Genomic DNA, 24,211 nt, shown 5'->3' with positions numbered 1-24,211 from the left:
AACCATAACTATATAATTGTATATAGTATAAAAGTATATAATACTGTAACTATATAGCACTCTTAACAGCAGCATTAATAGTTGCATCAGCAGAAAGATCTTTCTCAAAATAAATCAAAATTATTTGTGACTTTTCATTTGCCAAGACTGAATGATGTTACTTTTAATTTTATTAATTTAAAATAAAGTTGCTAAAGTATAAATCTGATGGCCTAAGAACTGAGGTTGCAAAAAAATAAGTCAAAAATTCTGTGTTATCAATCAACATATCACAAAATAAAGTATTGTTTTGTATGTAAGAATTATGGCATGAAAATAATTATTTTCTTGCAATTTGTATTACCCTATTATGTTTTATAAATAATAAACTATTTTTAGAGGAAAAAGTTTTATATCTTATTTCTTAACTGTATTTTTTTCTTCTGCTTTTTGAGCCAAGAGCCGTGCAGTTTCATTTTGCACTGAGTCTTCCAGATGGTATATCTGGCCGTGGTTCCCTCACTTCTGGTCTAGCATTTTAACCAATATAAATATGACACAATGACTCAAAGCCCTACAGACTTCCTGTAATAGATAGCTTTCAATATAGAAGAAGAGGAATAAAGAGAGAGAGAGATGGGGAGAGGAGCAAGTTGCGGGGAGGGAGGAAGAAGATAGTAATGGAGAAAGAAGTCAGTAAATTTGTTTACATTTTTCCCCCCAGGGGTACCTGTTTCTCCATCAAAATGGGTGCAAACACATTGGAGTGGAGATCGGGCAACACTAACATTTTCTCATCTCAACAAGGAAGACGAAGGTCTCTACACAGTTCGTGCGCGAATGGGAGAATATTATGAACAGTACAGTGCTTACGTCTTTGTTCGAGGTAAGGCCTGGCAAAAAGCAGAACATCTGAGAATATTTAAAACACTGAGTCCGTATCAATCTATCCAAACGTATTTTGGGTAATGATGAAAGAGCTGTTTGAAAATTCCTCCCGGGACCTCCCTGGTGGTCCAGAGTTCAGGACTCAGTGCTTCCACTGCTGGGGTGCCAGGGTTCAATCCTTGGTCTGAGAGCTATGATCCCGCAAGCTACATGGTGCAGCCAAAAAAAATTTAAAAATTCTCCCAGATGATGTAGCACAAGGATGTTAGCATCCGGTAAAATTAGAATGGATGTGAAAAGGTCAACCCTAAAAGCACCAACCTGAAGATGACCAGTTTCTAGACTGTGCTGCCTCTTCTTCAGTGAGCCACCAGCGCAGTCCTCTGCAGGTGTTTGAGGGGCTACATCCTGATGATGTGAATGAAGTCATCTTGGTTTAAAGAAGGAACAATAAAATAGCAATGGGGATTCACTCTTCATCTGTTTTGGAGAGCTAATTTATTATTTCATCCCAGGCCTTCTCTTACAGCTTTAACAAACTAGGAAGCAAGATGCTACAACCGAATCTTTAAGACAAGTTATGATTGTTGATTTTAAGAGTCTTTCTTTTCTCAGCAGTGTCTTGAACGGAAATGTTCTTGCTACATGAGATCTGAGCACACTTGGAAGATCATGAACATGTCCTGGGCACAAGGGTAGTGCTCTGTGTTCTTTTATGTGACTGTCAGTCAGGTGTGGCCACACGAGCAGACAGAGGAGGGGCTCAGGAAAATAGAGTGTATTACACTCACAGGTCCTGGAGACCCACACCGGGCCACAGTGGGGGCAGCAGCATTGCTCGCTCAGGAGGAAGAAGGGTCAGACCCTTCTGAGAGCTCGGACCACAGTCTTTACTGGATTTCCTGTGGAAAAGGCAAGGCGGGGTGGGATAAACAATTCAGGATCGGCTAGTGTGAACAGTTTCAGTGGACCCTAAGCCATAGGGGTCGTGCCTAGTTGTCTGGTGCCTGGTGCTGAGATGGTTAAGTCAGAGGAATATTTCCTCCTGGGGTACATGGCTGGATGAAGGAGGTCAGCCCTGGACATTTATTCTTTCTGCTTTACCAATTTTCCAAAGAAGTCTAAGGCTCACAAAATGTTAGGATTCCGCTTCATTTTAAGATGCAGAAACTAAAGCTCAGCAAAGTAAATTGATTTCCAAAAGCCTCACGGGCTTCGTGGGTGGCACTAGTGGTAAAGAACCTGCCTGCCAATGCAGGAGAAGTAAGTGATGCAGGTTCGATCCCTGGGTTCAGTCACAGGTTCTATCGCAGGTCGAGAAGGGAATGGCAACCCACTCCAGTACTCTTGTTTGGAGAATCCCATGGACAGAGGAGCCTGGTGGGTTACAGTCCATGGGGTTGCAAAGAGTCAGACACGACTGAAGTGATTTAGCATGCATGCAGAAACTTCACAGTTATTTAGAAACAGAAGTGGTACTAAGATGCAGGTCTTCTGGTGGCTAACCCAGGATTTTAGTCAGGGAATAGGCTAAGCTGCTGAAATGGAACTTGAAAACAAGAGGTTTATTTCTGTCCTGTGTCCATCAATGTAGAAGGGTGGTCCAGATGGTCCTGCTCAAAGCACTCGTTCAGAGCCTCTGGTCCCATCTGTGTTGCTGCTCGGCTGGCCCTGTGTGCTGCCCCGTGCTCCCAGGCCAGCCTGTGGGAAGGGAAATGCAGAGATGCACACAGCACTTCTTCCTGGTGAATACACCTCCATGTGTGTTGGGGAGCTGGGGTGATGAAGTTTTAGCTGGACAGCGTGTTACCCGTGGAAGATCAAGGGTTCCAGTACCAAAAGGCAACAGGAGGAGTGGACATTAGGGACGGTCAGCAGTCTACACCACAGCGGTACTGAGCAATAATAAATGATCATCGGATTCTGCCTCAGATCAGCTACTGATAAAGATACATGGATATCTCTACCAACTGAAAACTGGGTATTTTGGAAAAAGTCAGATCTTGCGAAGGGGAAAAGAGGGTAGCCTTCTGGGTCATTTGCAGTGAAAATGGACACATTGGAAGTTATCAGCAAGTATATTTATTTAACCACCTTGATAGTCCTGGCCAGATGAGAACTGAATAAGCAAACAGGGTCTTTGCCTCTGCTCTAAACTGTCTTACCTGAACTAGAGTCTCTCTGGTGACTTAGAAAGCACGGAGTTATGCCTTGAGGAGTCCCTTTGTGCTCTTTTCCTGGGAGCTCAGACACAGTCCAGGGTCTTCTCAATAACATTTCTCAGTGGCCATGCCAGGGTCATGGTCCTTTGCAGGTTGAGGCCAAATTTCACATTACTAAATGCAGACAGGTGGAAGGATTGAAGTTTATCATTAAGCTGGTCTTCATTCCACAAAATAAGGGAAGATTCTAAAATGTATCAGATGTTGAGAGAATTGAGAAGATTCATGGAAAGATGAAATTGCAAAGACGAGCCTCAGAAATCGAGTTGTGAATTCAACTTTTAGAAGACGATTTCCCTCGTAAGTTTATTTTAAATGCTATAGTTTGGATTCTTTTAAAAAATCTTTGTTGAGATGTAATTACATACCATAAGAGTCAACCATGCTAAGTGGACAGTGCTTTTTGGAATATTTATAGAGCTGTGCACCACCAGCCCTCCATCTACAATCCAGCTTTAGAACATTCCCATCACACCCTGCCCCACCCGAGATATTTCTTGTGTCCCTTCCCCACTCTCATTCCCAGACTAGCCTCCAAGCAGCCACTAATCTACTCCCTGTCACTATAGACTTTCTTTTCTAAATATTTCTGAATATGTGATCTTTCAGTTTTGTCTTTTTTTTTCATTGAGCATATGTTTTGAGGTTCTTTATGATGGTAGTTTACTTCTTTTTATTGCTGACTAGATATGCTTCATTTTGTGTGTCTATTCACCAGTTGATAGACAATTGGATTGTTTCTGCTCTCTGACTACTCTGAATAACGCTGCTATGAAGATTTCTATTTGTATGCATTGACCTGGGCTTTCATTTCTCTTGGTTAGATAGCTACCACTGGAATTGCTGGGTCATATGTTAAATTTGTGTTTAATTTTTGAGAAACTGCCAGAGTGTTTTAAGTGACATTTTATGTTTTGTTTTTTTTTTAAACTTTGAGCTACATGAAGCCATTTCCATGCATTTTTTTTTTAGACTCTGGTATTTTGTTGCTTAGGAAATAGCTTCTGAACCAGAATGATCAGTGCAGAAAGCACCATATATCAGCAGAAACACATTTCAGAGATGTACACTTTGGGCCAGGGTTTTATTACATAGATGCTATATGTTCTTTTTGAAAAAATAGATAATGTAAATAAGCAAAAAAGGACAAAAGAAAAGCCATCATAAGTCTACCACCCAGAGATATCCAAAATTATCATTTTAATACATATTCTTTGAGACTTCTATATATTCTCCCCACCCCTCCACACATACATGGTGGGGGGAGCAGAGAAAGATGATAAAGTGATGAAGGATGGGATATAAATGTAATGAAAAAAGAATTACAATTGACAGATAAATGGATGAAAAAGTTTTTGCTAATAAAGCAATAAAATTGATCTATCACATTCAAAAGATTTACAAGCTTTTTAGAATCCATTAGAATGAAGGAATGGATGGATAAACATGTTGTTGGTAAGTGTAAATTGGTTCAGCTTTTCTCAGGGTGTTTTGTCACTATATATCAATAGTGTACACTTTCAACAATTCTGCTGCTGCTGCTGCTAAGTCGCTTCAGTCGTGTCCGACTCTCTGCGACCCCATAGACGGCAGCCCACCAGACTCCCCTGTCCCTGGGATTCTCAAGGCAAGAACACTGGAGTGGGTTGCCATTTCCTTCTCCAATGCATGAAAGTGAAAAATGAAAGTGAAGTCGTTCAGTCACGTCCGACTCTTAGCGACCCCATGGACTGTAGCCCACCAGGCTCCTCCATCCATGGGATTTTTCCAGGCAAGAGTACTGGAGTGGGGTGCCACTGCCTTCTCAGACAACAATTCTAGTTCTAAGAATTTTAGTGGACAAAACTGAGAAAGGAATGTTTGTTTCAGGGAAAGTCTGGAAGGAATCTAGGTATCCACCAATCAGAGTTGAAAATAATGTGTAATAAATAGTCCATAAAAACAATGGAAGTACTGCACAACAATGAAAGCTAATGGTGTATATGTGCGTGCTAAGTCACTTCAGTCATGTCCCACTCTTTGCAACCCTGTGGACTGGAGCCCTCCAGGCTCTTCTATTCATGGGATTCTCCAGGAGAGAAGACTGGAGTGGGTTGCCGTACCCTTCTCCAGGGGATCGTTCCAACTCAGGGATCGAACCCGTGGCTCTCATGTCTCCTGCATTGGCAGATGAGTTCTTTACCACTAGTGCCACCTGGGAAGCCCCTAATGGTATATACTTATACTAATTAATATGAAAATATATTTTAAAAAACAGTTTACATGAAACTATATAGTCCAATCCCACTTTTATTTAAAAAACAATCACTTAAAAAATTGAAATGTAGTTGATTTAGATTATGAAAAACAAGCACTTTTGAGTTTATAAATATAGGAAAAAATCCCGAAAAGTTTAGGCCAATGTATTAAGAGTAGTAATCTCTGAGTTTTGGAATTAAGAGGGATTTTAACATATATTTTTATTATCATATATTTTATAAGCATGCACTACTTTTATAATAAAGATAAACAATAGAATTACTTACATTTTGAAAAAAGTTATTAAATAGACTGTGTCAGAGATCAAAATATAAAAGAGAAACAGGCTAATCTTTGGCCTAATCAATCAAAGCTACAAAAAGTTTGACTATTTGGAGCATTGGGAGAAGAAAGGGCAGAGGCTAAGAAGAGAATTGACATTGACCAGACGGGTGCCGTGGGCCAGGCGCCCTGCAGCAGCTGATGAAGGCGAGAGCACAAGTGTGAAGCAACGTAACAGTTTCAGATTTGACTTCCAGCAGCTGCTATACAGAATATGTGTTTTGAAAGATTTTCAAGTCCACACAACAAATGGCACATTCCAAGCAATTTTATAGAAATGCTGAGAAATGGCTCCCTAAATGCTTACTGTCTTCCAGGCTCTGTTATACACAATGAATTTACCTATCAGCACCAAGTTTACCAGTTGTTACACTACGGGCCTTTTGCTTTAAAAAAAAAAAAAAAAAAAAGGGCATGGCTAGAGGTTGCCAGCTGCCTTCATTGCAGCTGAGCAAATCTTAGGCCTGTTAAAGTCAGAGTTTCTACCTCCTGCTAGCTCCACTCCGGGACTTCCAGGTGGCTTAGTCGTAAAGAATCCACCTGCCAAGGCAGAAGACTCAAGAGATGCAGTTTTGATCCCTGGGAAGATCCCTTGGAGAAGGAAATGAAAACCCACTCCAGTATTCTTGTCTGAAAAATGCCATGAACAGAGGAGCCTGGAGGGCTCCATACAGTCCATGGGGCCACAGAGAGACATGACTGAGCAACTGAGCATGCACACAACTCAGCTCTACCTTCACCATCAGCTGACCTTCTCTGGAGCATCCAGTGCTCTGAAAGCCTGGAAGGAAAGACGTTTCTCCCCTGCCCTCCCCAAATGCCCATTTGCCATCGTGTGGCATGCAGGGATTCTGCATTGTGTTTCAGGCATGATGATTTAGTTAGATTCTCCTATAGCACTTACACAGGACATATTACCCTGCAGGTTCATGAGTTCACACAAGTTCATGGGGCAAGAAACAGAATGTTCAAAACCAAAATGATTTGAGCCCTTCACAGATAACACACACCTATTCGATTCAGAAGCATACAAACAAACATCTCAGCCCTCTTAGCAAATATTTTGGTGACTTACAAGAGTTACATAAGTGTAGCTCATTGGAAAAGAGAGTGTTTCTTCTTTGGTCAACAAGAGTGCTAAAAAAAAAACACAAAAAACAGGAGTGCTTTCCCTGGGTGAGTGGCTCCTGCAAGTCTCAGCCTCCTCCCCTACTAATTTCAGTTATTAAAGTGCTGGCCGGATGTCAGCAGGAATTGGCAACTGTGGATCTCCTCCCCCAGGGGATTCTGCCCCCTATCTTAATTGTTCTCACTTAAAAGACTATTAAATGGTTATTTTCATTCCCCTTCCTTTCCACCTAAAAACACCCCCAAGTCACTAATTTATCTGTGCACACACTGCTGAGGGGACCCACAGTCAGCAGATCCTGTTTCATGGGCAGTCACTGAACTCTGTTTCTTGTATAGTCCTGGACTTTTGCTAAACTCAGATAAACTAAGCTCAGATGTGGGTATTGCATCAGAGTTCCTTTCGCAAGTATCTTCAGTTTGGGAACAAACATTTAATTAAAATGAATGTTTTTGTTTCTCTTCCAAAATGGTAGTCCCAGCATAGGGATGGGCAAAACTTCTTGGTTCTTCTTCTCCTGTGGATCCAGAAGGTGACAGAAGGGGCTATTTGCTCCCCCTTGGAGCCATTTATAGTTTCTGAGTAATGCTGCACAATAATTAAGAACAGACATCCTGGCATAATTTACATTAGACTTTTCTGAGAGCAGTCTCTGACGTCTCCATAGTTATTTTCTTTTAGAATATTTTGGGCAGGCAAGGGCCACGAGGTCAAGGTCATGGGTCCTTTTCAGAGCCCTTTCTGACATAATGTTCCTTGTACTGAGGGTGAAAAACACACATTGTTATTTTGGTAAGCAAATTACAAAATTGATGATTGCTCTACTGGGGCCAAATGGAGTTCCCTGATGGCTCAGTGGTAGAAAATCTGCCTGCCAAGCAGGAGACATGGGTTCCATTCCTGGGTCAGGAAGGAGGAAATGGCAACCTACTCCAGTATTCTTGCCTGGGGAATCCCATGGACAGAAAATCCTGGTGGGCTATAGTCTGTGGGGTGTGGGGTTGCAAAAGATTTGGACACAACTTAGCAACTGAACAGCAACAACAATAATAAACAACTACTTGGCCAGCGATGTAGCCACTGCAGCGATGTGGTAAGAAAGGCTTGACCTTGGTTTTTGGGGCTAACACAATGCATCTGAGAGGGTTCACGGGGTCCTTCTGTATTCCCCCAGATGCCGATGCAGAGATTGAAGGAGCCCCAGCCTCTCCCCTGGACGTGGTGTGCTTGGATGCCAACAAGGATTACATCATCATCACCTGGAAGCAGCCGGCTGTGGATGGAGGGAGTCCAATTCTGGGATATTTTATTGATAAGTTAGTACCTAGTATGACTTCAGTTAGAGTGATTGGTTATAGAGATGCCTGCTTGGTTTCTCCCACCATTTCTTTCGCTCTCTTTTTTTAATATACTGATTTTAATTTTTATTTTATTTACTTATTTTTTGATCACGCCGGGTCTTCGTTGCTTGTGGGCTTTTCTCTAGTTGTGGCAAGCAGGGGCTACTCTCTAGCTGAGGTGTGTAGGCTTCTCATTGCTGTGGCTTCTCTTGTGGAGCACAGGCTCTAGGGCATGCAGGCTTCAGTGGTTCCAGTTCCCAGGCTCCAGAGCACAGGCTTAATAGTTGGGGCGCATGGGCTTAGTTGCTCCATAGCATGTGGAATCTTCCCAGATCAGGGATTGAATCCACGTCCCCTGCAATGGCAGGCAGACTCTTTACCACTGCACAACCTGGAAATCCCTCTCCCAGCATTTCTTGGTGAAGTGTTTTCTTTACCAGTCATGTCTCCCTCTTTTTCTCTCTGTCTCTGTCTCCAAACAGATTGGTATGAATATATACTTAACTATCTGCTTACCTCAACTTCAAAGATAATTCTTCAATTCTGCTACCAGCCCAAGTCGTCAATTTGACAAGAATATTATGAATCTGTACACCTGATAGAGGCTACTTCAGAAATGAAATAGCTGGAGTTTAACACATATAATGTCCATGTTCCTAGTATGTCAGTAATTTAAGAATATTAAATAATAATACTCTAGGGACACTAACAAAATTTTATTTACATCAGAAGAATCAAGCTGGACAAAGAAATAAATATCTATAGTACTAAACTGTTTTATCTACAAATTGTTGCTGTTTACATTCTCCAAAATTTAGAGGCTTTATATTTATAGTAAATGGGCCTTACACATGAATTTGGAGAAGGAAATGGCAACCCACTCCAGTATTCTTGCCTGGAGAATCTCATAGACAGAGGAGCTTGGCAGGTTACAGTCCATGGGGTCACAAAGAGGCAGACACGACTTAGTGACTAAACCACCACATATGAATTAGACAGTGAACTTGGCCAATGTAGACAACAAATTTAGATTATTGACCTAAAACCATTATTGTCTGACTTAGTTTCTTTTCAAATAGTTGCTCCAGTTCTCTTCCATTTTTGAGTAATAAAATCTGACTGTAAAAACCACTAGGAACAGATAACCTGTGCCACTGTAGTATAACAGGTTTGTACCAAGCTGGATTAAACTTGATATTTCTAGAAATAAGTAAGTATATGCCTACCAGGCTCAGAACCAACCAGAGAAATGTTTATAATAAGTTATACACTATTTAACCTACACTAAAATGCTTCCACATTATTTCATCATTGAGTAATGATGACTTGTGAAATTTTAGGTAGGTTCTTTTTCATCCTTACAGTTTTTGCATTATTGTCTTTGGTAGATTTACAAAGAATTTTCAGACTTTGATCATTGAAAGACCAGGGACAATCAGTACATCTTGTTTTCCTCTTGCTTTAGTCATAATGAAAATAACCATAATGTGGTGAATATTTATTAAGCATTTGCTGTGTGCATGGCACTGTTCTGAACACTTCACGTGCATGCCCCATTAACCCATGGCCACTCTTGGAGAGGTAGGTGCCGTTATTACAGACAGGAAGCAAGTAGCTGACCATCGCTGAGTCCTAGTGGCAAAATGCTAAGTTTGTGTTCTTGCTGTGGAAGTCTCCAGAGCAGCTGCTCCCCACCTTCCTTTCTGCCCACATGAGAGTTTGGAAGTGAGTTCCAGGACCACTGGTCACCCAGACAGTATCTGCTCAGGGGAAGAGGGAACTTCCTGGCAGAATTCCTGGAGGCAGGGGAGGTCTGTTGCTTGTCCAAGCCTTCTAGCTCTCCCCCTTGGCCAGTTCACAGCAGCTCCAGAATTCCTACAAAGGAAAATTCAGGGGGAGGGAGTGGAAGGCATAGACTGAAGCCTTATTTGATATCATTTCACATAAGATTGAAGAAAATGTCCATTTATCTCAAAGAATGGAAGGGTGATGGTAAGGAAGTGAAAATAACATACCCCCGCCCCCACTCCAACTGCCTTTGCACTGCCATTGGCACCCTCTTCCCCCTTGAGAATCCTTTGGGAAATTATACCCTTTAGACAGAGAGCCGAGTTGGGGAAGTGATAAAAATTCAAAGTGCGGTGCTCTGCTCATAAAAAATAGTGAGTTACTTACTGCTGCATTCTGAGGTCATACATTGGGCCCCTCAGACTATTGATCAGGCTGAAAGCATGATATGGACTGTCAGCTTTTTCTCCTGGGATGTAACCCTTCTCTCCTCAGCCATTGGCTGCTGTAAAGGCCCCCAGTAAGAAATCAGAAGTTCCAGGGACTTAGCCTTCCCTTGCCAGGCCCAAGGATTTCCCTGCATCTCATCAGTCTCATCTGATAAGAAAAAAAATACAGTGCCCATCTCGCTGTTCCACCCACACCGAGTGTAGTGACCACCGGTGAGCTCTTTCCAGACTATAGTACAGAGAGGTGTCTTGTTGGGTGTTAACTTTCTCAACCGTAGTTTCATTTTTAAAAGACAATGCCTAAGAACGATAAAGAAATAAGTCACTAGTGGTAGAACTGAAGACCTTATCTGGGGGGATGTTTGAGGGGTCCTCCCCCTTCTGCTATGTAAAAACTGTGCATACCCGCCTGCTTCTTTTTTTCCCTCCCCAAAGCTCCTCTGCTTAGCACAGGAGACCCCTCAGCTGCTTGCTTTTAGTGAGATGGAAGGATGTACATGTCTTAATGAAAGCTCTGAGGTTTCTTTCCTGTTAGAGTAGATTTGTTGCAATTGAGTGGAGCTGAGTGCCTGCAGTTATGTATCTGCTGCAGGCTGCTCCAGGTGGATGTTTTACAGAGTGAAGCCCTGAAGCACTGGGGGTGGTTTGCAGCCCTGAAGCCGTCTACTTAGCCACCCTTCCTCTCATATTCCTGTCTATCACTCTCTCTCTCCCTTAGATGTGAGGTGGGCACAGACACTTGGTCTCAGTGCAATGACATTCCTGTGAAATTTGCTCGTTTCCCAGTCACTGGGTTGATCGAAGGCCGTTCTTACATATTCCGAGTTCGAGCTGTGAACAAAGTTGGGATAGGCCTGCCCTCTCGAGTCTCCGAACCCGTGGCGGCTCTGGATCCAGCTGAGAAAGCTAGACTGAAGAGTAAGTGTTTCTCATTTTTCAGAATGACCTTTTAAAAATGATTGCAGTAGATGCCATTGCAAGGTTATTCTTCCCCCGTCCACCAGAGGGAGAAGAGAATAAGAAATCCTTTACTGATCAGAAAAATGCTAGGGGAAGAAAACAAAAACTTTTTGTTTTTTAATTTATCTATTCACTAAGGGTTTATTTTATTTAGAGTCTTTGCCTTATTTAGCTGAGTTCCAGGCATTGTGTTTGAAATGAAAATATGAAAACCTGGAGCTTGAAGAGCATTTTTATTCATTTTATTAGAACACTTCAAATATACTTTTCTTTCTGGTTTAGTTTCTTAAAATTGTAAGGTAATTTTCTTAACGCTGAATTTATCCCTTATAGCATTAATATCGCAACACTGTGAGCTTCTGCTATCAAAGGAAAATCACATTTACAACATTATATCTAATCTGTACTCGAGTTGCCATATTAGGCAGTCAAAAATAATCTCTTCATATAGTTAGCCTCCAAGTCTCGACGTCAAAATAGTGGTATGTAAATTATGGTCTGCTTTTGTTTCATGGGAACCAATATAGCATCCTTAACAATAGGGACCATAAAATGACAGTGAAGAATTTTTGGACCTTCATACTTCAGTCTATGCCAGATTTCTCAACCTTGGCTCTAGTGACATTTAGGCCAGTTATCTCTTTGTTGTGGGGGCTGTTCTGTGCATTGTGAGATGTTTAGCAGCATCGTTGGCCTCTACCCACTAGACGCCTGTAGAATCTGCACCCTCACCACCTCACCCCCATCGTGTCAATCAAAATTATCTCCAGATGTTACCTAATGTCCCTGGGGGCATAAAATCACCCTAGTTGAGGACTACTGGTCTATGCCATTTACCACATTTATAGCTTTTCTTGACCTTAAGTACATGCAGTGGCATCAGTAAAAAATCTAATAAAATGATGCCACCTTCTCTCTGGAGACTCTCTGGTCAGGCTCCTCAACTGCTCTCCAGTCACTTTTCACCTGCTTTTTCACTTTTCATCCAGCTTCCCTTCATCTTTCTTAATTCCATCTCATATTTTCATTTACTCCTCCTTTATAAATTTCAATGAAAATAAGATTTGCCGGAATTGAAAGTAAGTTATCTTGCATTTCACCTTCCTGTTTTTGTACACACTCTGGTGGAAAATACCTCATTTAAAGCAAGAGTTGAACCATTCTCTCTGATGTCTTTCTACAATCACAGAAATGAATTTCCTCTGTGACTCTATACTGCCTGAGTCACTCATTTCCTTTACTTGGGATCAAAAATGCTTCCCTTTGTAAGTAACAGTTTTAAAAGTAATGGAAAGAGATACCTTTGGTTGAGTTTCACTGCATGATCAACAACGCCCGCCATCACTTTGATCTTCATTATGACAGATACAAAACAGCCAGGCTTGCATTGTTCTCGAGAGGTTTCTCCCAGGTATATGCTATCTCTTAAGTAGGGTGAGAGAGCCTACGTGGTTCAGGAGATACACATTGAAGAGTATATGGACACAGGCTGTTCCCCTTGCTTGTGTGAGTACAATTCCAGAAACATGGACTCCGTCCCGGCAAGTTCTGGGCTCTTGCAAATTGTGAGTTGTTTGATGCCCAGGGCTCTGCCCCTTGCCCCCAAATACTATGCACACGCTTGGTAAGACTCATTAGGAAGGTACATATGTAAGCTAGTAACAAACCCATTTGTGATGAATCTGGACCGTTTATCAGTTTCTCAGTGCAGTTGAACTGTGTGAATGTTTCTGATTTTTCACACTTATGTCTGTTAGGCCGGCCCTCAGCACCCTGGACTGGACAGATCATTGTCACTGAGGAAGAACCAACAGGTAAAAGCTACGTTTTCCCCTGATAGTACTGCCAATGTTCTGCCATGCGGTTTAACTATTGTGGAAGGTATGGTGTATGTTATTTAAGATGTTTTGGAAAAAACATACTGAAGTATTTGGAGATCATGAAGTAACATATTGTTAGAGAATCACTTTTTTTTTTTAAGATTTATTAAGGTACAATGACATGGACCAAACTGCATGTCTGTAAAACGTACAATGTGATAAATTTTACATGTGTGAATACCTGTGAAATCACCGATGTGATCAAAATAATGAACATATCCACCACCCCTTAAGTTTCCTCATGCTCCTTCCTCGTCTCCAGGCTGTCACTAATCTGCTTCCTGTCACCGTTGTTTATGTTGTTCATAATTTTACGTAAATGGAATCCTACTAATTTTTGCCTGATTGCCTTCACTCAGCCTAATTATATTTATCCATGTTGACATATATATCAGTTCATTCCAATTTATTTATACCTTCACACTTGAAAGCCTCTATGAACCTCTCTGGTAAGTGTTTTTGTGGATATACCCTTTCGTTTCTCTTGGATAAATACCTAGAGGCTGAATGCACAGGTCATCTGACAAATACCTGTTTGATTTTTAAAGAAATTGCCAACGCTTTTCCGAAATGATTGTACGTTTTACATTCCCATCAGCAGTAGTTGGGAGTTCCAGCGGCTCCTCGCTGTCCCGGTACTTGGTATGGTCAGTCTTTTTACCTACAGCCATTCTAGTCAGCATATATTGGTGTTTTATGTCACAGTGGCATTTCATAGTAGGTGCATAGTGGTCTTAATTTACATTTCCAGAGTAATGCTGAGCATCTTTTCATGTATGTATTTGCCATTTTTGCATCCTATTTGACATCTTTGCCGGATCCAAGTTCACTCAGATATTCTCTTTTTTTCTGGAAATGTCACAGCATCAGCTCTTACACTGTTATCTTTCAATTTATGATACATTTCAAATTAATTATTTCTATATTGTGTGGATTAAGGGTCTAAGTGTTATTATTTTGCATATGGTGATCCAATTATTTCAGCAACATCTGTGGAAAAGATTATCCTTTTCCCATTGAATTGCCTTAGCACTATTGTCCAAGTCAATTGATTGCATATTTGTGGATCTGTTTTTGAATCTTTATTTGTTAATTTTATTTTCTTTATACCAGTACCACACTGTCTTGAACTGTAGCTTTGATAAGCTTCTTGTTTTTCTTTCTTTTGTTTTAGCTTCATAGTTTTGCAATCACATAGTATAAGACCTCTAATCATTTTTTCCCCAAAGTTGTTTTGACTACTCTAAGTCTTTGCATTTCCATGTAGAATTTAAAATTGGATTATCAATTTCTAAAAAAAGTCTGCTAGGATTTCTATTGAGTCTTTTATTTTTCATTTGTTTCTATCTACTTACTCTCTCCAACTAAATGATGGATTTATATGCTTCTTGTAGTTTTATCAGGTTTTGTTTCATATATTTTGAAACTCTGCTACTAGGTTCATAAGCATTTTTATTATTATATCCTTTTATGCACTGACCACTTTATTATCAGAAAATCACTCCTTTTATCCATGGTAACGCATTTTTGCTTGGAAATATGCTTTATCTGATATGAACATGACCATTTCAGCTTTCTTTTGATACGTTAGCATGACATATGATATCTATCCTTTTCCTTTGTGTCTTTGTATTTAAATCACATTTCTTGTAGGCATCGTATCCTTGGGTCTGCTTCTTTAAGGCAAACTAGTAATCTTCACCTTTTAATTGGGATATTTGAACAATTTACATATCATTGTGATTATTGATATGATTGGATTTAAATCTAACATCTCGCTATTTGTTTTTTATCCATTCCATCTATTTGTTCCTTTTTCCTCTTTTTTTTTTGGATTTGAATATTTTTATTTCATTTTATCTATATTATCTTATTAGCTGTAATTATTTGTTTTGATTTAATAATATCTTGGAATTTTTTCAGTATAATTTACATCTGATCACACACTATTTTCAAGTAATATTACACTACTTCATATGCAGTATAAGTCTTACAATACAATTCCATTTTCCGGAGTGCGTGACCCTCAAGCTTCCCTGTTGTTTTTCAGAGGGTGTTGTTCCCGGACCCCCCACCGACCTCTCCGTCATTGAGGCCACGCAGAGCTATGTGGTGCTGAGCTGGAAGCCCCCCCGCCAGCGTGGCCATGAAGGCATCCTGTACTTTGTAGAAAAGGTGAGACTCTGGGAGCAGCATCATTACCTCTGGCACTTCTTCAACGTTTCTTTAAAGAAGTAGAGATTAAGTTTCTGTTGTGTCTTGAACTTTAAAAACCCTTATAAACTGTTACTTGTTTCCACAGAAAAATGTGTTTCTCAGAATTTTGCCTGAAAGTTCAGGGGGTTTATGGATCCCTAAGGGTTCCTTGGAAGGAAAGTTATGACCAACCTAGATAGCATATTGAAAAGCAGAGACATTACTTTGCCAACAAAGGTCCGTCTAGTCAAGGCTATGGTTTTTCCAGTGGTCATGTATGGATGTGAGAGTTGGACTGTGAAGAAAGCTGAGTGCTGAAGAATTGATGCTTTTGAAGTGTGGTGTTGGAGAAGACTCTTGAGAGTTCCTTGGACTGCAAGGAGATCCAACCAGTCCATTCTAAAGGAGATCAGCCCTGGGTGTTCTTTGGAAGGAATGATGCTAAAGCGGAAACTCCAGTACTTTGGCCACCTCATGCAAAGAGTTGACTCATTGGAAAAGACTCTGATGCTGGGAGGGATTGGGGGCAGGAGGAGAAGGGGACGACAGAGGATGAGATGGCTGGATGGCATCACTGACTCGATGGACGTGAGTCTGAGTGAACTCCGGGAGTTGGTGATGAACAGGGAGGCCTGGCGTGCTGCAATTCATGGGGTCACAAAGAGTCAGACATGACTGAGCAACTGAACTGAACTGAACTGAAGGGTTACCCATGGACTCCTAAGAGGTCCACAGACCCCAACTCTTAGCTCCTCTAAGAAGAGAAACCTTCCTGTAACTGTAGATCCCCTCTGCAACACTGCATTGCAGTGCTTTCTCGCCACTTTTTCCATCTCCCTTGCTCTGCTGTTGTTGGTTAGTTGCTCACTTGTGTCTGACTCTTTTAGACCCCATGGATTGTAGCCTTCCAGACTCCTCTGTCCATGAGATTTCTCAGGCAAAATTATTGGAGTGGGTTGCCATTTCCTTCTCCAGGGGATCTTCTTGACCCAGGAATCGAACTCACATATGCTGCATTAGCAGGCAGAGTCTTTTTACCACTAAGCCACCAGAAAGTCCATCAAAGGACTACAGGTATAGGCAAATACCTATAAGTTAGGTAACAACATAAAATCTATATCCAACTATCTTTCTGGCCCTTTAATTATTTCTAACCAGCAGCTCTTGAGAAAATTATATTGGAGCAAAAAACACAGGGTCTGTGGTTTCCCTTTATTAATAAATTTTATTCATGAGAACATTTGGCTTATGGCTTTGGGGAGCATGCCTCACTTCCTTCCTATCCCTAGAGGTGAATAAAAATAAGTGGGTTGTTTCTTCAACATGCAAATATAGACATCTTCAAAGAAAGTCTGGTTTTACCAAAATAATGCTTAAATTTTATGTTTTATCAATTTTTATATTTTCTAGATATTATGAAATATATCTTGAAATATATATATTTGAAATATATCAAATGAAATATAACTTGAGTATAATTCTTGATTAAATATTTTTTTTCTTTCTCTCTTTTTTTTTTTTTAATAGAGGGCAAGACAAGAGTGATAAACATTCACTTCCTGGTGTATTTAATACACACTCCTCCAGTGAATCATTTTGAAATGCTCCACACAAAGATAGTTCTGAATAAGCTCTGTGGCAGTAATTACCATCTTTCTTATAATAATGACACAGTAACAGCCTACTACTGAGGTCTTTCTTTGAGATGAGTCAACTTTGGCTTCTGTTGAGCATCTCCTCTGGTCACATAAACTCAAATTTCTCCATGAAAGTCTGTAGCTTCTCCAGACCCAAATACCTGCATCTGATTAAAATTAGGAGGGTTCAGGATGTGGAACACATGTATACCTGTGGTGGATTCATTTTGATATTTGGCAAAACTAATACAATTATGTAAAGTTTAAAAATAAAATAAAATTAAAAAAAAATAAAATAAAATAAAATTCTTAGTGTTCTTCCACCAGTGAGCCAGAAGGGACATTTGTGAGTACAGCATGGATAAAGAGGTCTGCACAGGCCCTGCCAACTTATAAGGTCCGGGATGTGCCAGAGGAGCAGCACACCTGCAGAGACCAGGGGCACGTTTACAGAAAAGCCATCCAGATGAGTGCCAGACTGTGGTCCAGAGCCGAGTCTCAAATTCTCATTTTTTTAAAAAAAAAATTTATTTATTTGGGTCTTTTTTGCTGGGCCCGGGCTTCTGCTAGTTGCAGAGAGTAGGGGCTACTCTCTAGCTGTGGTGTGTGGGCTTCTCATTGCAGCGGCTTCTCTTGTGTGGAGCACGGACTCCAGGGCACACAGGCTTCAGCAGTTGTGGTGTACCAGCTTAGTTGCCCTGTGGCACGTGGGATCTTCCGGGACCAGTGATCAACCCATGTCTCCTGCATTGGCAGGCGGATTTTTAACCACCGGACCACCCGTGCTTAGTCTCCCAGTTGTGTCTGACTTTTTGTGACCCTTTGGACTGTAGCCCACCAGGCTCCTCTGTCCATGGGATTTTTCAGGCAAGAATAAGGACCACCAGGGAAGTCCTCAAATTATTTCTGATGAACCACTTCTAAACCGTTGCCTTTTCACAAGGGAAATGTTCCCATGCTCTCTTCCCATGACAAGTTTCCATCCGCAGGATGTTCAAGCCCGCAGCAGTGCTGCCTCTCTGGTTATCCCTGTGCTTGCTCTTCTTCAAGGAACCTTTTACCTGGGATTTGCACGCACATCAAGCATGAACTTGCCTGTCATGGTGATGGGCTTACGAGCAGTTACGCCATGTCTGTGAGCCCTGAAATGGTTGATATTGAGGGGAATTAGATAAATCAAGTTCCGTTGCTCTCAACCCCTCCGTCCTACTATGTTCTTTTCAGCCTCCAAAGTTTTCTCAGATGTCTTATGTTTTCAGCGCTTTCTCTCATTTCCCCTTTCAGAAGTCTGGTCAAGTCAGAGACATGAATTGTATGACTTGGTAGCTCTGTTTCTACCAAAGGAATGAAAACAACTGATGTTTACCAAGGACCAGGCACTGTTTTCCAAATGTGTCAGTGGTAAAAGAATGTGCCTGTCAGTGCAGGAGACACAGGAGACACTGGTTCAATCCTTGGGTCGGGAGGATCCCCGGAGGAAGAAATGGCAGCCCACTCCAGTATTCTTGCCTGGGAAATCCCATGGACAGAGGAGCCCTGGTGGGCTGTAGTCCATTGGGTTGCAAAGAGTCAGACACAACTGAGCAGCTGAGCGCACACATGCAGGCACTGTTTTAAGCTCTACATATGTTAACTCACTTCATTGTTACAGGAACCCTATGAAGGAAATAGTTTTATTTATTTATTTTTTTAAATTTTTTTTTTATTTCCCTTTCGGCTGCCGCCATTCCGGTTTAGGGGTAGTCGGGCTCGGGGAGCCGCCCGAGGCTGGTCCCGGGGGCCCCGGGGCGCGCAGGGCGGGCAGCGTCTATGGGAGGAGGCCGGTCACTTTTATTTTTATTACATCTGCTTTGTAGATGAGGAAACAGGCATAGATGGGATATATAATTTTCCCCAGATCACACAACTAGTAAGGGACAGAGCTAGGATTTGAACCTAAGCAGTCTGGCTCAGGTCCATATATCCAAGTTTTACATACTGCTGCCTTTCAACCTTTCCTCACCTAAGTCTTCTCTCAAAAACTTGGATAATAAGGACTTCCCTGGTGGTCCAGCGATTGAGATTTCACCTTCCAATGCAGGGTGTGTGGGTTCAATCCCTGGTTGGGGGGCTAAGATCTCACATGCCTCACAGCCAGAAAACCAAAACATAAAACAGAAGCAATGTTGTAACAAATTCAATAAGGGCTTTAAAAATGGTCCACATTAAAGAAAAAATCTTAAACTTCAATAATCACATAATATATGCCAAAAATAAATCAAAGTCATAAACTAAACTATAAAAGTCTGGGAGGATTCTATTCCTCAGTGGGTAGCAGAGTGACTTAAAGGGGAATTTATTCTCTCTGCCCTCCCACATACAACAGACACGTTATCATAAAAGGCACTGCAAGGGATGTCAGTGGTTACCTCATCAAATTTGCCTGTTTTACAGATGTTGACACTCGTGACTTTCCCAGGACCACATAGTTCGCTGTTACCAAAGCAAGGACCTGAATCAATGCCTCTGGGTCCTTTTCATCATACTACATTGCCTCTCATTTCAGCTAAATGAGGGTTATGCTGAGTGATGTACTAAAAAACTTATTGTCCCCTAAAGTTATCATCCTTGACAGCTGGTCAGTCTATCACAGGTTTAGATTTCTGGAAAAATCTCTTGAAACCGTTCAGACGTTCTGTAGCAAAGTCACTCCTGCTTTGCCCATATTCTAAAAAAGAAAAAAAATTCTTTATCTTTCATTGACTTCATACATTCAGAATTCAGAAAAATTAATTCATTCAGAAAAAAAATCATTGATTATCTACTATGTGCCAGATGACAGTTCCAGGCTCTGGGGTATAGCAGTGAACAAGATATCTTCCTGAGCTCATTTCATTGGAATTTACATTCCAACAATGGAGATGACAAATAAATAGTTTAATTTCAAGTGTTGATAAGTTTCTGGGTGAAAAATAAAGCAGGGGAAGTAAGGGATAGAGAGAGATGGGGAAGGAGCAAATAACCTTTGCAGGTCAATGATGGGGTGGCAATGATCAAGAAGGTGATATATGAGCACAGACCTGCATGTTGTTATGAGTCATTATATAAAACACAATTAAAATAACTCAGGTCATAATAATATAATGGAAATGTAAGTATCTAACATAGCATATTAAACTTAATTACATACCCTAAAAAAGCATCTGACCCCAATTTGTGTGTCCTGTTGTGCTTAATTGTGTCTGACTCTTTGCAACCCCATGGACTGTAGCCCTCCAGGCTCCTCTGTCCATGGAATTTTCCAGCAATAATACTGGAGTGGGTTGCCATTTCCTATTTCAGGGCATCTTCCCAACCCAGGGATCAAACCCGCATCTACTGCATTGGCAGGCAGATTCTTTACCACCGTACCAACTGGAAAGCCCATCTGACCCCAAACTATCATCTAAATGAATTAAGGACTTTTGTAAGTAGACCAATGGCCTCATTTAGTTAAGAAAAGAAGTGAAATATCAAGGCATCATATTTGTCCAACAATACAGCTGTATTTGATTGAGGTAATCCTGTGGACTTGAGATGTTTCATCCCCCACTTCCTCCAAATCTCTTTTCCAGACCAACTTGCATGACAGGTAGTAGTTTGTTGGCAGATAAATGAACTTCGAGGTGCCTGGCTTAGAGTTCTTCAGTTTATTCTTTCTGTGCCTTCAATGACCTCACCGTTCTGGCTGCAGTGTGAAGCGGGAACAGAAAACTGGCAGCGGGTGAACACAGAGCTCCCTGTGAAATCTCCCCGCTTCGCTCTGTTCGACTTGGCTGAGGGGAAATCCTACCGTTTCCGAGTCCGCTGTTCCAATTCGGCAGGAGTTGGTGAGCCGTCAGAGGCAACGGAAGTGACCGTGGTTGGCGACAAGCTTGGTAAGTGTAGAGTTTGCTTGAGCTGCTGTAAACTTATTTAACTTCAATTCGAGAGAAAATTCAAAAGCAAGAATTGTACTGAAATACATATATGTTCAAAAGTAAAAATGGTGACAGCTTTTTTCATATTATAAATTTAATTGATGACTGTGCTTGCCTGATATGTTAAAAAGAACTTCATGTATGGTGTGTTAGTTGCTCAGTCATGTCCGACTCTTTGCGATCCCGTGGACTTCCTCTGTCCATGGAATTCTCCAGGCAAGAATACTGGAGTGGGTTACCATTTTCTTCTCCAGGGGATCTTCCTGACCGAGGGATCAAACCCAGGTCTCCTGCATTGAAGCAGATTCTTTACCATCTGAGCTACCAGGGAAGCACCCTCCCCCTCCAAAAAAACTTTATAATTATGAATGATTATGAAAGTACATTTCTCCAGGAGTTTCAACAGTATTGCTAGTGTGCTTTTTTCCTGGAGGGAATTGGTATGTTCATCAATGTTTAGTTTTTCATTATGCTCCCAAACTAGCATATTTAAAACATTTTCTGCTCTAACAAATATAGAGAACTGTGTGACTGACGTGGTTACTAGTGTATTTATATATGCATGTTCATGTTTCTGCATATGTGATAAGAATGAAGTTTTAAAGCCACCTTGAACTTGACCATTATTTTCTTCTTTTCTCAGACATCCCCAAGCCTCCAAGCAATATCATCCCAAGCAGAAACACAGACACATCAGTGGTCGTTACATGGGAGGAACCCAAAGATGCTAAAGAGCTGGTCGGGTACTACATAGAGTCAAGCATTGTTGGCTCTGGCAAGTGGGAGCCTTGCAACAACAACCCTGTGAAGGGCACGAGGTAACCACATTATGTCAGGTGGGACTGGGGTTCTGACGCTGGAGTCACAGGGGCTGCAGAAAAGAAACACAGCCATGGACCCAAACAGCAGCACAAACATCCAACGCAGGGAGATTATTGAAAACATTATGCTCTGAGTGTCCAAAAGAATTCAAAATTGAATGTGTCTATGGCCATACATTTGAAGAAAGGATTACTAGTGACATTGCTGCTGCTAAGTCGCTTCAGTCGTGTCCGACTCTGTGCGACCCCATAGACGGCAGCTCACCAGGCTCCCCCGTCCCTGGGATTCTCCAGGCAAGAACACTGGAGTGGGTTGCCATTTCCTTCTCCAATGCATGAAAGTGAAAAGTGAAAGTGAAGTTGCTCGGTCGTGTCCGACTCTTAGCGACCCCATGAACTGCAGCCTACCAGGCTCCTCCGTCCATGGGATTTTCCAGGCAAGAGTACTGGAGTGGGGTGCCATTGCCTTCTCCGACTAGTGACATTAAACATTTAGAAACCCACAATGGCAGCTATGATAAGAAGTCATTTCATAGCTCTTTTCTGATTCTCGCACTTAAGACTGTGTATCCTTTGAAACATTTTGTTCACTTTTAATATCCAATGTGATACTAGATTCCAAGGAATCTAGGCTCTAGTAAACAAAAATTATCCAGACATTTTGTTTTATTTTTTTTTAATTCAAGTATAAGTAATCTACAACACTGTGTTAGTTCCAGGTGCACAATATAGTGATTCAGTATTTCTATCCATTAACAAATGATCTCCACAGTAAGTCTGAGTACCCACTGCCACCACTTCAAAGCTATTGCAGTATTATTGACTGTATTCCCCAGGCTATACATATCATCCCCATGACTTGTTTTTTAACTGGAAGTTTGTACCTCCTAATCCTCTTCACCTATTTCATCAACCTGCAACCCTGTTCCCCTCTGGCAACCACCTGTATCTAAGAGTATCTCTGTATCTCTGTATCTAAGAGTCTGTTTCTGTTTTGTTCTGTTTGTTCATGTTTTGTTTTTTAGATTCCACATAGAAGTGAAATGAAGTCATACAGTATTTGTCTTTCTCTATTTGACTTATTTCACTTAGCATAATCCCTTTTAGGTTCATCCGTGCTGTAAATGACAAGCCTCCATTCCTTTCTATGGTTGAGTAATATTCCATTGTATGTATATGCCACATGTTCTTTATCTATTCATTATCAGTGAAAACTTAGGTTGCTTTTATATCTTGGCTACTGTCAATAATGCTGCAGTTGAACATAGGGACACATGTATCTTTTCAAATTAGTGTTTCTGTTTTCTTCAGAAAAACACCCAGAAGTGGAACTGCTAGATGGTATGGTAGTTCTGGTTTTAATATTTTGAGGAACCTCCCTACTCTTTTACATATACCAATTTGCATCCCGCCAACAGTGAGCATTCCTTCTCCTCCACATCCTTGACAAAACTTTTTGTTTCTTGTCTTTTTGAGAATATTCATCCTGACAGGTGTGAGGTGATAGCTCACTGTGGTTCTGATTTGCATTTCCCTTATGGTTACTGATGTTGAGCATCTTTTCACGTGCCTGTTGGCCATCTGTATGTCTTCTCTGGGAAAATGTCTATTCAGATCCTCTGCCCATTTTTTAATTGGGTTGATTGGGGAGGGTTTGATATTAAGTTTTATGAGTTCTTTGTATATTTTGGATATTAACCCCTTATCAGATGTATCATTTGCTCGTATCTCCTTCCATTCAGTAAATGGCCTTTTCGTTTTGTTGATAGTTTCCTTTGCTGTGCAAAAGCTTTTTCATTTGCTGTAGTCCCGTTTGTTTACTTTTCCTTTTGCTTTCCGTGCCTGAGGAGACAGATCCAAAAAAATGTTGTAAGACCATGGTCTAAAGGTACATGGCCTATGCTCTCTTATAGGACTTTCATGGTCTCAGGTCTTGCATTTAAGTCTAATCCATTTTGAGATTATTTTTGTGTATGATGTCAGAAAATAGTCCAGTTTGATATTTGTTCATGTAGCTGTCCAGTGTCATTAATTATGCCTGCATTTTAAATGAGCAGAAAAAAGTATTGGTATTGTATGAATTTTGAACATCAGAGGTAAATTCAGTGCTGAGGAAATACACACACACCAAAATAAAGACATTCAGAATACTTAGTGATCTTGTATCTAGTTCTAATGTAAGGAGGGTTTTTCTTTTTTCTCCTTGCTTTTGAATATTTTGCCAACCAGCTTTGTAAACTGATGATGAATTCTGGCCTACACCCAAATTCCGAGCCTCCTTTGCTTTAGGATCAATCTCAGGGGAGAATCCCCCCACCCCATTGTCAAGCAGGTTTGTTAGGCAGCTTCTGGCGTGGCCAATTCTATTCCAAGGATCCCCGTAAGTCAAGTCATTCCTTTGCAG

General features: G+C 41.1%; 1 protein-coding gene across 2 annotated transcripts in view; it reads left to right on the top strand.

Annotated features, from left to right (window-relative positions):
• MYOM1 (myomesin 1) overlaps positions 1-24,211 on the top strand; it is a 122,330-nt gene that overhangs the window by 40,691 nt on the left and 57,428 nt on the right. For both annotated transcript variants that reach the window (XM_027525783.1, XM_027525784.1), the window contains exons 10-16: positions 704-865; positions 7,973-8,114; positions 11,094-11,293; positions 13,093-13,149; positions 15,266-15,390; positions 20,761-20,944; positions 21,630-21,804. In XM_027525783.1, coding sequence (XP_027381584.1) covers positions 704-865; positions 7,973-8,114; positions 11,094-11,293; positions 13,093-13,149; positions 15,266-15,390; positions 20,761-20,944; positions 21,630-21,804 — 1,045 coding nt within the window. The remainder of the gene's footprint in view (positions 1-703; positions 866-7,972; positions 8,115-11,093; positions 11,294-13,092; positions 13,150-15,265; positions 15,391-20,760; positions 20,945-21,629; positions 21,805-24,211) is intronic.

Source organism: Bos indicus x Bos taurus, chromosome 24 (genome assembly GCF_003369695.1).
Source record: "Bos indicus x Bos taurus breed Angus x Brahman F1 hybrid chromosome 24, Bos_hybrid_MaternalHap_v2.0, whole genome shotgun sequence".
NCBI lineage: Eukaryota > Metazoa > Chordata > Mammalia > Artiodactyla > Bovidae > Bos > Bos indicus x Bos taurus.
This window is presented reverse-complemented; position numbering and strand designations above follow the sequence as displayed.